The 13,090-nt window shown below is 35.7% G+C and overlaps 1 protein-coding gene across 2 annotated transcripts in view; it reads right to left on the bottom strand.

Annotated features, from left to right (window-relative positions):
• The window catches only part of tefu (Serine/threonine-protein kinase tefu), a 912,746-nt gene that overhangs the window by 725,758 nt on the left and 173,898 nt on the right, over nt 1-13,090 (bottom strand). The window contains exons 36-42 of one of the 2 annotated variants that reach the window (XM_068385553.1): nt 12,517-12,667; nt 8,379-8,478; nt 6,663-6,781; nt 5,351-5,475; nt 4,630-4,780; nt 2,467-2,566; nt 1,011-1,218 (exon numbers count right to left, since the gene is read on the bottom strand). The exons of the other annotated variant lie outside the window; for it this stretch is intronic. Coding sequence (XP_068241654.1) covers nt 1,011-1,218; nt 2,467-2,566; nt 4,630-4,780; nt 5,351-5,475; nt 6,663-6,781; nt 8,379-8,478; nt 12,517-12,667 — 954 coding nt within the window. The remainder of the gene's footprint in view (nt 1-1,010; nt 1,219-2,466; nt 2,567-4,629; nt 4,781-5,350; nt 5,476-6,662; nt 6,782-8,378; nt 8,479-12,516; nt 12,668-13,090) is intronic. 2 annotated transcript variants of the gene reach the window in all.

Genomic DNA, 13,090 nt, shown 5'->3' with positions numbered 1-13,090 from the left:
TACTACTCAACGGTCTCTCGAAAGAGACCGACCCAGGAGGAGCTTTGGAGGAGGTTTGGACAACGGAAGAAGAAGCCTTGTGTTTTTCTCCCTTCGAAGCAACCTTTGAGGGAGAAATATCCCGCTTGGACTTCTTCCGCCGCCGCGAAAACCTCTCCCACTGAGAAGATCACTCCTTACACTCACTAAACTTATTGACATTATCACACCGTTGACCTCTACCAGAAGGACAAAAGGCGTAACGATCAGTCTCGACTGCCGACATAAATGTTCCACAGGGGCAGTCGGAGAGTCCAGGGCAGGTGCACATGGTTGCAGAAGTCAACTTCAAACACTCTAAGAGAAAAAGAGAAAACAAAATGGCGTTAATGGGTACCAAAAGTCGGCGAGGATGAAGAACAGCAACGACCGTTCACCATCCGAGCTGAAAGCAAAGTGAGGTCAATCACAGGTGTGTGAGTTACCCTCCCTACCCCCCCTTAACTAGCGGTGTGTGTAGTTAACCCTCGTTAAAAATTAATGGCTCGTCATTTCACCTATGCCGAAAATAATACCCCTATTAAATAGCGTGGTTTGTATTCCAGTTACAGAACAATTCAAAATTAAACCATATTACAGAACTTAACATTTGGCTGCTCAGTAGTTTGTTTCTATCACCTTTTATAAGTCAGTTACTTGTATGGTTACCATATTTTTTCTTCAATACAGTTTCTAAATTTACTCAAAACATGTCACAAAGAGAGAGAGAGAGAGAGAGAGAGAGAGAGAGAGAGAGAGAGAGAGAGAGAGAGAGAGAGAGAGAGAGAGAGAGAGAGAGCTAGCTAGCTCAGTAGTTTGTTTCTATCACCTTCTCTAAATGAGTTAGTTGTAAGATTACCATATTTTTTTTCAATCCAAAATCTAAATTTACTCAAAACATATATGAGAGAGAGAGAGAGAGAGAGAGAGAGAGAGAGAGAGAGAGAGAGAGAGAGAGAGAGAGAGAGAGAGAGAGAGAGAGAGATGCTTACCAGTTTTAAATTTTCTATTATTTGCAATCTTGCTCGAAGTGTGTGCTGCTTTGAAAGAGATAAATCTCGATGGTGGATGGACTGTAAAGCTAAGAATAAGCTCTGATGGAAATCCATGTTATGTGTCAACTTTGCAGCACAAGCAGTGTCCCATTTCTCAGCAATGTTTGCTGAATCCCATTGCGACAATCTCCAAGCAGACTCCCAGCTGGGAAAAAAATTTAATAAAAACTGTAGCAAAGCAAAGGGTTAAAATTGGTAATAGGAGCATGACATGAAAGAAATAGCATCACTAAAAAAAAAGAGATTTTGAAGAGGTGTGACTATACAGTAGAATGTCTAAGATTGATGGCCTATGTGGTGTGAAGATTATATGACAAATGGGGAGGTGACAGAGATATCTGATGTTCAGTAAGTGCAAAATACACAGGAGTTTGGGCACAAACTATTCTCACTGTAATGAAATAATGAAGACCTTTTTTCTTAGTACAGGACTACTCACAAAGAAATCTACTCAAGATATATACAACTATGAATTATAACTTATTTGAGAATATAAGATTCTAAGGGATAGAAAAAAGGGTATGACATTAAGATGTATAAAACAAAATGTGAACAAAGGCATACCCCTGAGAACTTCTATAACAACCCTCCCTAGTGATAGTAGGACTGAGAGGAAAACTGGTCTCCTTATGAAGGCCATGAATCTTGGTATGTTGCCAGATAGTTCCATAACAATTAACATCAGTATGAGATTACTGGAAGGCGGGAAATTTAATCTATGTTAAGAGTCAAACCCAGCATGATTAAGCCCTTTAGAATGCCATGAAGTGTGGCACTATCTTCAGGTGAAACAAAAAGAATCAATGGTCACGACGACTGTAAGATCTATGGGAAATCTAAAAAGTAATTCATGTACAACAGTAAAGCCAAAAGCAAATTATGTTATCTAAAAAAGTCAAAAGATTATTGAATGAATGTTTAATAATATGATACTACTATCTTGGGACAATAACGAACTCACATTAACTTAGATTACCTGAATGAACTAATTTCACCAAAATCAACTTATACAATATACTTTGAAATCTATACTTGCTCTTGAAATAGAAACTAAATTATCTTCCTAGAAAAAAAATCTCAATACTATCAATTGAAACAAAATAACAACTGCTTAAAGAATACCATGGCTTCGTTAGGATTAATCCAAAAGAAAATAAGGCTTAAAGAAGGCGACAATTTGTATTTCTCCACCACATCTTAAATACTGACGGGGGAACAAATGGTCTGCACAAATCTTTATAAGAATTCTATTGTTTATCTTATTTTATCACAGACAAGTTTTTTTTCATTGAAAGAATGAATAGCACATAATTCTCAAGGATGTTTCCCTGAGATAAACTAGGAACTAATGAACTATTATCATCATCTCTGGAGACAAAAGTTACATACTTACTATGTTCCCTGGAGTTCTGGTGATGATTCCAATGATGACCCACCCAGAACAAGTTTGAGGGTATTGAAAAACCGCAAATCTTTCAGAACATCAATCACACCTAAGATACAAAAATTTTAGTCCATCTTTCAATTTGATGTAGATTATTGGTATAAAAAGTACAATTTAGTTGAGGAAAATGAAATAAAGATTGATTTCTTTTTCATAGGTTATCAATCTGACAGAACTTCATTTTAAATTGATATAGACAGCTGCAACTTCTTGGTATTGTACAGCCATAATATCTTTGGCTGTATTTCTTTAAATACTGTATTAATTACTATCTCTGGAATTCAAGAGAATGAACATTATAAATCAATCCTACTGAACTTATTACAAACAAGAGAAAACAAAGCTTGAACTTTATCAAAGTCATTTACACCAAGCCAGCAGTTTCAAGACACATAGCACACTGTAGATGGTTGAAAACTCTATGCGATGGCACTTTACCATTTGCCTTTCCTATTCAATACCCACTTTGGTCTCCGCCGATTCTGCTATCAATCTTCCTTACTTTCTCAAATTTTATCCTTTTCTTTATGAACAAATTCTAATGAGTCTTATAGGTCTCTTAGCATGACCCAGTGGCCTCAATAACCCATTCAAATCCCAGCCAGCAGGAAAACAAATTTATTACTCAGGACCTTTTCAGGGGACATTTTACCTAACTTATCTTAGCATAAAAAACAATTAGTACTTAGAACTTTAATAATTTTTTATTGTATAGCTGAAAAAAAGTTCCTTTCCATTGGCATATAGTTTTACATATTCTATAAAAGTTTAATCATCATCATCATCTATACCTATTGACGCAAAGGGCCTCTGTCAGATTTCGCCAGTCGTCTCTATCTTGAGCATTTAAATTAATACTTCACTTTTCATCATTTACGTCAAGCTTCATAGTCCTCAGCTATGTAGACTGAGGACAAAAATAACAAGAGGTGCACTCAGTAGAGCGCAGACCTCCACCGCAGCAGCTTATTTCTCGACCTTGACCTTTTACCTTTACATGTATTGATTGGTGTGGATTTTCATACACTCAAATACGAACAAAGTTTGAAGTTTTTGTGACAATGATGTCCAAACTTATGGCTGATTATGAGGATCGGACATTTTGCTTAATCTGACCTTGACCTTCCAAAATTTACTGATTTCCCACTTTTTACATAACAGTTAATCCCTGCAAGTTTTATTACTCTACGATTAAAATCGTGGCCAGGAAGCTGTTCACAAACACACCCATACAAACAGGGGCAAAAACATAACCTCCTTCCACCTTTGTTGGCAGAGGTAATTAAAGAAAGAGATAATTACAGGATGTAAAATACATGATATGGAGATCAAGGGAGTCAAAATCCATGGATGTAGAATACTGTATGTCTTATGGGATTCGAAGAGTTAAACTAACTTACAATAATAACCTCAAACTCTCACATAAGCTTAGGGGCATTTATTTCTCAATGAAACTTCCTCATTTAAGTACAACCAATATTATAAAGAGAAACTTTAGCTTCACAGATTTCCTTCTTTATGTAATGATTAATTTGTATTTTTTGTATTTTACAAAACATAAAATTGCCAATTAAAAGAAATATTTAATTACATTTCCTAATCTCTAATTATTAGTTTTTGGTTAATTATATTTTTATTTAAAGTAAATAAATTCTGAAGGGAAAAAACATATGCAAATGTTGAACAGATTGATGGAACTAATACAAATATTGTAAACTTTTGAGAGCCAGCCCCTCACAGAAAAATGAAATAGGGTGGATAAAATTTATTTTAATATCCTTCAAATTGCTTCTCTCGACATTCATCTCCACAATTATAAAAACTATTCCAGATTTTCTAGCAATTAATGGCAAGAAGCATAGCCACAGGGCCTTTGATATTTCAATTTCAAAGTTGAACTATTCCTTGTCCTCTTGACATCACTAGTCAGCGGGGAGGAGGGTGGGCAAGTATATGAACATCAGACATGTATGGAAATCTGACGTAGAATACACTCCTGTGCGTCCACTGACGCTCAGATAGTGAATATACTGTTTTGTACAATATATTACTAAATTATATTACAAAATTATATTCTTTATGAACTTGCCACAACCAATATGTTTCACTTACCTACAGCAGAGTTAGCTGCATCATGAATTTCGAGAGTTTTTATCCACTGGCCTCTATGCTTACTACGTATGCCTCGAACTGAAGGATCCAGTAATTTTGCCCCACCTCCACATCCCTCAACTCCGTCACTGTCTCCAAGACTACTGTACACCTAAAATATAGAGTATTTTTATTTCTATAATACTTACTAATAATCAAATATGTTCAGTACTGGACAAGGATGATAATGATTATATTCTTATTTTTGTGATATATCCTACCTCATTCTTACAGTTTGGTCACCTTAAAACAAAATCATCTGAAAAATCAAAATGGTGATTGGTGAGGATGTTTATGGGAGGAGGAGGAGGAGGAGGAGGAGGAGGAGGAGGAGGAGGAGGAGGAGGAGGAGGAGGAGGAGGAGGAGGAGGAGGAGGAGGAGGATGGTTATTTTTCCACCATAAACCAATAGACCTTTTATCAGATTTACTGAATACCTACCACTACATAAGCAAATACATAAGCTGTTCTATTCTTGCGAAGAAAGCTTGGCAAAACATGAAAAAAATAAGCATTCCCCCAAGGTACATACACTTCGTCAAAAGTTTTAACGTTAAACTGAAAGTCAAAAATTAGTCTGGATGGTATACCTTAAAATCCCATTTACACTATTTAGATACTATATTCATAAATGCCAGCACAATGAATTTTCAAATACCCTGAGGCCATAAAGTAAGCTTACTTTCAACAACAGTTTCTGCATCGTTGAAAAATCTTTATGAAATGATACACGTTGAAGTTTTGGCACCTGCCTATTGTTTATTTGCTTGTGGTCTTTTTCTTGAGCTTCTGAGATCAAAACGTCACCTGGAAGTAAATTTCTTATCAATATTAATCCTCTAAATAATATTAATATCTGATCAAACTACTCACTAATAATGACTCGCCAAATACCACCAATAGCTGATATTAAGATGAATTAAATTTCTTTTAATTTAGATATGTAGTTTTTTCCAAAGTTTTTGAATGCACTGAATTTCTTTGTTCAATTATAAGAGAGAATATATATATGCTGTTGAAAAGTAATTGAATAAACTGTTTTTGTTTGTTCAATTAAAAGAAACAGTTATTATCGAGATATTTAAGTTTTTAGTTTATAAAATAGGCTGTTTTTCTGTTTAAGAAAGTATAGATATAACATACTGTGCAAGAGACGACACATAAGAAGTGGCGTCAGGCTTCAAGAAAACGTGAAGGCTACGAGTCCTCTGAACTAAAACACCGAAAACTTACAGTAAGTACAGTTAAGTTGTACAGTAGTAATATCACTGTACATTTATTACAGTAATATACACAACAGTACCAGTGAGTATCAGGTTACAGTACAGTATTACTAGATAGGAACAACTTTTGTTATACAAAACTGTAAGGGGATGATGACGACTAGGTAAAACTGTACTGTAACTTTACTGTGCCCAGTATGTAGTGTACATGTGTGCAAATGTACTGTACACTTTACATTTGATTATAAATTGTTGTAGAAACCAAATTAAAACAAGATAGACAGAATTTACTGTGTTAATCATCAGCTCAGACACCCGCTCGTGGCAAGAGACAGTGACTTTTTAAGTTAGGAGTTAGCCCACCCTAGTGCAGCATTTATTCACAGAAATCCCCTTTTCACGGCTGTGTCCGTAACCTAACTCCTGCGAAGAAGGAGGGCTGACTGTAGTCACTTTGGCTGAATATTGAAAAACTAACTCAAACCAAGATCTATTATGTACCATCAAAACTTCCAAAGCATAATTCTACAATACATTTACTTAAAGACATAATTTAAACTCCTATCCTTACAATTTTCACTTTACTATTACCATCACTAGCTAAGCTACAACTCTAGTTGGAAAGCATGAGGCTATAAACTCAAGACCTCCCAAATAGCCCAATGAGGAAATGAAATAAGGATATAAACAAACTACCGTATATGAGAAGTAATGAACAATTAAAAGAAAATATTTTAAGAACAGTAACAGCATTAAAACAGTATTACTTACAATGAATTTCAAGAAACAGAAGTGCTGAAAAGTAAGCACCACAATAGTATGCTGCTTGGGCCACTTCCAGGTAATTTACTTTTAGCCAAAAGTTTTTATCCCAGGGTGTGCATTTCTGACTGTAACACATACGTTAGAAATCAAAATATGAAAATAGGATGCAATTGATAAAAAGGCAATTAAATTTTCCTTATATACAACAATACCTCAAGCTTTTTTATTTTTTCTATGAATCAGTTATATTCACATTCATTTACATAGATTTTCATGATATATATAGAAGGTACAAGCATACTGAAATTTATGAGCACATCTTGAAGTAACTTAGATTCACTAACAAAGGATTCCTTAAAAATGCAATCTTTAACCCTTTTACCCCCAAAGGACGTACTGGTACGTTTCACAAAAGTCATCCCTTTACCCCCATGGACGTACCGATACATCCTTGCAAAAAAATGCTATAAAATTTTTTTTCATGTTTTTGATAATTTTTTGAGAAAATACGGGCATTTTCCAAGAGAATGAGACCAATCTGACCTCTCTATGACAAAAATTAAGGCTGTTAGAGCAATTTAAAAAATATATACTGCAAAATGTGCTGGGAAAAAAACCACCCCTTGGGGGTTAAGGGTTGGAAATTTCCAAATAGCCTGGGGGTAAAAGGGTTAAGATAATTGGTGACCATTTTCTGATATCAAAAGTTGAGCATACCGTTTTTCTAAATGAATCAAAAGTTACTACAAGTTTTATCTACTGTTAAAATAAAAAGGTGGCGGTGGTTGCAGGAGCATCGATAAGTCTTTATTGGGGGTTTACCGCTTTTGCCAAAATCTTACCATACTAAAGGACAATGGTTTGTATTCAGATAGGAACTGAAAAAGGATTTCAATAGAATATTTCTTAATATGTGCATGGATAATTATCAAGTATGGTGTTAGTTTTACCTTCAATGGTTGAATTTAATTTGGTCTTCCATTTAGCAAATTGGCAAATATGCATATCAATACTAAAGGTATTGTATTTAGTTACACAATTATCGACATTAATTACAGTATATTCTAAATATCTAATTTTCTTACAAGTCTAAACCGAGACCAATTAAAAATCATTAATAACATTATCTCTTGTAATGTGTTTAAATTAGCAATAAATTTGTTTTTATGAAGACTAAATTTGGAACCCACTACTATAATAAATACAGAGAAGCTTCTCTATGTATTAACGCAAAAATGTTATGAGATTTAACCTAATTAAAACAAAAAGTAGACATTATACCTAAATAACACTAATGGGTAAACTTGAGAGCATTAATATATTTCCAATTCCAAACCCAACAAAGGATTAAATTGATTCATATCACCTTAATTTCATTTAGTTTTCAGCTATTATCCCAGTAAATACAGTATATTATAAAATACTACAATAGTAAATTTTAAATTGAAATCTTAGATGCGTGATACTTTAATCCCAGAGTTTTACCCTTAATATAAGGTTATCAAGTGAAAATAAAAAAAAAAAAAAAAAAAAAAAAAAAAAAAAAAAAAAAAAAAAAAATCTATGAAAAAATCAGTTTCTATTTTCATTCAGATAAGATTTATGAAACTGCTAAATACAATAAAAAGTCATATTATAGTAATGGATTCAGATTGTAAATACATTAGAATGATAATAATTAAGTTTTCTCCATGGCATTTAATTTTCATGATATCAACATACCTATTTGTGAAACTTGTAGTTGGTGTCTGTGCTCTCAGGTAATTAATTACCTTTAAAAGAACTTGAATTGCATTCTTGTCCATGTATATACTGGGAGTTCCTATAAAAGAGGGGAAAAACAATTTGTTTCTTATATTTGCTTTTATATGGTAAAACACAAAACCACATAATTTTACTGAGGTTCCAGTTTTGGATGATAACATGTTTTGACACAGTGGTCAGGCTTAACTAATTAATAGTAATGATATTAACAAATATTTTAACTGTCACAATAGTAACAGCATTAATAAAAGTAATGATAAGAAGAATTAATGTGGTAAGAATAAGAGCTGCCAAGCAGAGCATTCTGCATACTTGCGGGTCAAAGGGATACAATTTGGTTTAAACACAAGATGATTTTTTTTAAGCCATCCAGCAGTAACTGGGGTTAAGAGTTTAATTCATTCACGAAGTGAGCATGCAACCTAAAACACTCTTTTCTTAAAACTATTTTTCCTTTAAGAAATAAGAGAAATTCACAGAATGTATTCCACAGGTCCATAAATAGACATATACAGTATAATAATTTTCAAAGGTTTTGTAATGGTAAAGTAATTATTGAACTATTTATAAACCCTAACATTAGAAATGAAAAAGTTAATAATTTACATTGAAAAAGTGTTATTTATGGGGAGCATGACAACTCTCAATCCTGGTCTCATGTGGTACCTGACGGAGGGTAGTGTCCGTGCCGTTTCTCACACAAGCATGACGACGTACGTACAAGCCACTACAGCTGTATTCATGGATGGCTGGATTGACATCAAGTTGTACATAGAAATATCCAGACTAGAGCAATTTGAAAGGGTTTTATCATGGTGGAATGACTACTGTGAATGTATTAATCCCTTTCTCAATGTCTCCTGGCTAGTACAGTGGTAGCGTGTTCGCCTAGCATTCTCATGGTACCAGCTCAATCCCAGCTTTAACCTTTAACATCAGATGAACTGCCCCTGTACTTTTTAAGATGGTCTTGCTACACAGTGAAATACCTTAACAAGACTGTTTCCAAGCAAAATGCCCTTATTTTATGGATTTAGCATCAACACTTTCAGAAAAGTACTTGAGCTGGTCGTAACAACACCTTTTTTTTTTATTTTTGATAATGTTTATAAAACAATTTATTGTATGACAAGGGTTTGACCCTTGGGACCAACCTTTGCTAACATATTCATATATCACTTACTAAAGTTGTTCATTGATAAATACCCTATATCTTTCAAATCCTTATTTTATAGACATTATATTCAACTCAGACCAACCTGTAAATCTCTGGATATCAAGAAATTACATACATACATACATATACCAAGGCACTTCCCCCAATTTTGGGGGGTAGCCAACATCAAACAAATGAAACAGAAAAGAGGACCTCTCCTATCTACGTTACCCTCCCAGCCTCACAAGGGACTCAACAAAGTTCCGCTGGTACTGCTAGGGGTGCCACAGCCTACCCTCCCCCGTTATCCACCACAGATGAAGCTTCATAACACTGAATTCCCTACTGCTGCTACCTCCGTGGTCATCTAAGGTACCAGAGGTAACAGCAGGGCCTACCGGAACTGCGTCACATTTGCTCGCCATTCATTCCTATTTCTAGCACGCTCTCTTGCATCTCTCACATCTATCCTCCTATCACCCAGAGCTTCCTTCACTCCATCCATCCACCCAAACCTTGGCCTTCCTCTTGTACTTCTCCCATCAACTCTTACATTCATCACCTTCTTTAGCAGACAGCCATTTTCCATTCTCTCAACATGGCCAAACCACCTCAACACATTCATATCCACTCTAGCTGTGAACTCATTTCTTACACCCGTTCTCACCCTCACTACTTTGTTCCTAACCCTAACCACTCGAGATACACCATCCATACTCCTTAGACATTTCATCTCAAACACATTCAATTTCTGTCTCTCCGTCACTTTCATTCCCTACAACTCCGATCCATACATCACAGTTGATACAATCAATTTCTCATTCAGAACTCTCTTTACATTCATGCCCAACCCTCTATTTTTTACTACTCCCTTAACTGCCCCCAACACTTTGCATCCTTCATTCACTCTCTGACGTACATCTGCTTCCACTCCACATAAACAATCTCACCAACCATTCAAGTACAGTCACACCCCACCCCCTTCCTTCAACATCTCAGCTCTCACACCATCCATACCAGATGTTTTTCCTACTCTCGTTTCATCTAGTGCTCTCCTCGCTTCCTCTCTTGTAATCTCTTGCTCATTCTCATCTCCAATCACCGGCACCTCAACACCTGCAACAGCAATTATATCTGCCTCCCTATTATCCTCAACTTTCAGTAAATTTACAAAATATTCCGCCCACCTTTTCCTTGTCTCTTCTCCTTTTAAACACCTTCCATTTCCATCTTTCACTGTCTCTTCAATTTTTGAACCAGCCTTCCTTACTCTCTTCACTTCTTTCCAAAACTTCTTATTCACTTCATATGAATGACCCAATCCCTGACCCCACTACAGGTCAGCTGCCCTCTTTGCCTCACTTACCTTGAGCTTTACTTCCACATTTTTCTCTCTATATCTTTCATACTTCTCTACAATATTACTCTGCACCCATTCTTCAAAAGCCCTCTTTTTCTCATCCACTTTTACCTTCACTCCTACATTCCACCATTCCCTGCCCTTCCTCATGCTGCCTCCAACAAACTTCTTGCCACACACATCACTTGCAATCCCAACAAAATTTTCTTTTACTAACTTCCACTCCTCCTCTAAATTACCAGTTTCTCTTACTTTCACCTTCGTCATATGCCATTTTCAACTTTTCTTGATATTTACTTTTCATCCCCGGTTTTATTAACCCTTCAACCCTCACTAGCTCCCTTTTACATCTACCTACTCTATTCCCCCACTCTTTTGCTACAACTAATTTCATTCCACCAAAAAAGGATCAGACATACTGTTAGCCATACCCATACACACATGCACGTCTTTCAATCTTTCAAACATTCTTTTAGTTATCAACACATAACCCATTAACGCCCTTTCTACCACTCTTCCATTTGCCACTCTTACCCATGTATACTTGTTTTAATCTTTCTTTTTGAAAAAGCTAGAACTTATCATCATCCCTTGCTCAACACACATATCTACCAGTCTCTCACCACTGTCATTTTAACCTGGTACGCCATACTTCCCAATGACACCTTCTACCTCTCCAGTGCCCACTCCAGCATTTAAGTCACCCATGACAACTACATAATTCCTTCTATACACCTAGTTAATTCATTCCAGAACTCATTCCGCTCTTCTTAACTTTTCTCACAACCTAGCCCACACGCACTGACAAAAGCCCAACATTCCCTACCCAACCTAACCCTTACCCACATTAACCTAGATGATATCTCCTTCCATTCCACCACTTTATCTAGTCATCCATTCACTCTGCAATAAAGCCACACCTTCTCTTGCTCTTCCCCTTTCAATCCCAGACACTCTACCAGACATTTCACCAAACATCACTTCAGCTCTCCCTTTTATCTTTGTCTCACACAAAGTCAATATATCCACCTCTTTGATGTATCACAGGATTATAATACAGGAGAGGGGGTTCCCAACCCCCTCGTCCCGTCCCTTTTAGTTGCCTCTTACGACATGCAAGAATACGTTGGCGCTATTCTAATTGTTTTTATACCCCCGCGGCCACAGGGGGCATGAAATTACATAGAAGAAAAAAGAATGAAGATGCACTTTTTTTTACATCATGGGTTTCATAAATGGAAAATGGGTTAGGGCCCCCTGATGAGGGAGGTTATGAGACGCGTATAGTTCCCGTGGATGATGTGGATCTAGAAAAATGCTTGTAGGGGAGACACACCGAACAGTGATTACTACAAATTTAATTACAAATTACAGAAACCAGTTCTAAGATAGTCTACAACAAAAGCTTGATTAAACTGCTTTTAAAACCATTTCCTCAGTCCCATATAATCAAATACAAGTAAACAGTATAAGAGCAAAAAATAAAAACGTCATATTCTTAATTGTAAAGGACAAGGTTGGTGTAAGTAATACAAGGTGTGAAAAGAGTAAAACTAAAAACCATCATCATAAAGACTTACTATTCTGTTGAGAGACAGAGCCCTCTATTTTTGTACAATGCTTATGGAAGAATAGTGTAAATTGATTGGATAACACCTCTCTTCTATTTATTTTGTCTGTTCTTAAGGTCTCATGAATGGCAATTGGAAGAACAAACAAGCAGGCCTCTGGCTGGAATAAAAAAATTTAAATAGATAAAGTTAAGAGCATAATATATATTATCTGACAAAAATTAAGGCATTTATCAAACACAAAGTGTGGGATATGTGGGATAAACATTTCCATTAAATCTACAGTACAAAGAATGAAGCCATTCAATAACTTTAAGATGGAAAAAAACTTATATTTTTTTTCATACAAATCCATTACATATACATGACCCATTATGGCATTTGAGCAATTTCATAACTCTTCTCAGGTATGGCTGGTTGAAAGGATCAAGAAAAGCAAACTGGCTCAATGAATACTTTTCCAAACCAAAGGTAATAAAAAGAGTTTGTGGCTGGGCACTTTCCAACTCCTTGGTACCAGTGGACTTCCTGGCTTTTGGTCAGTGTTTAATGGTGGGCATATCTATTACAAACAATTTATGGG

Source organism: Palaemon carinicauda, chromosome 13 (genome assembly GCF_036898095.1).
Source record: "Palaemon carinicauda isolate YSFRI2023 chromosome 13, ASM3689809v2, whole genome shotgun sequence".
In the NCBI taxonomy this organism is placed as follows: Eukaryota; Metazoa; Arthropoda; class Malacostraca; order Decapoda; family Palaemonidae; genus Palaemon; species Palaemon carinicauda.
This window is presented reverse-complemented; position numbering and strand designations above follow the sequence as displayed.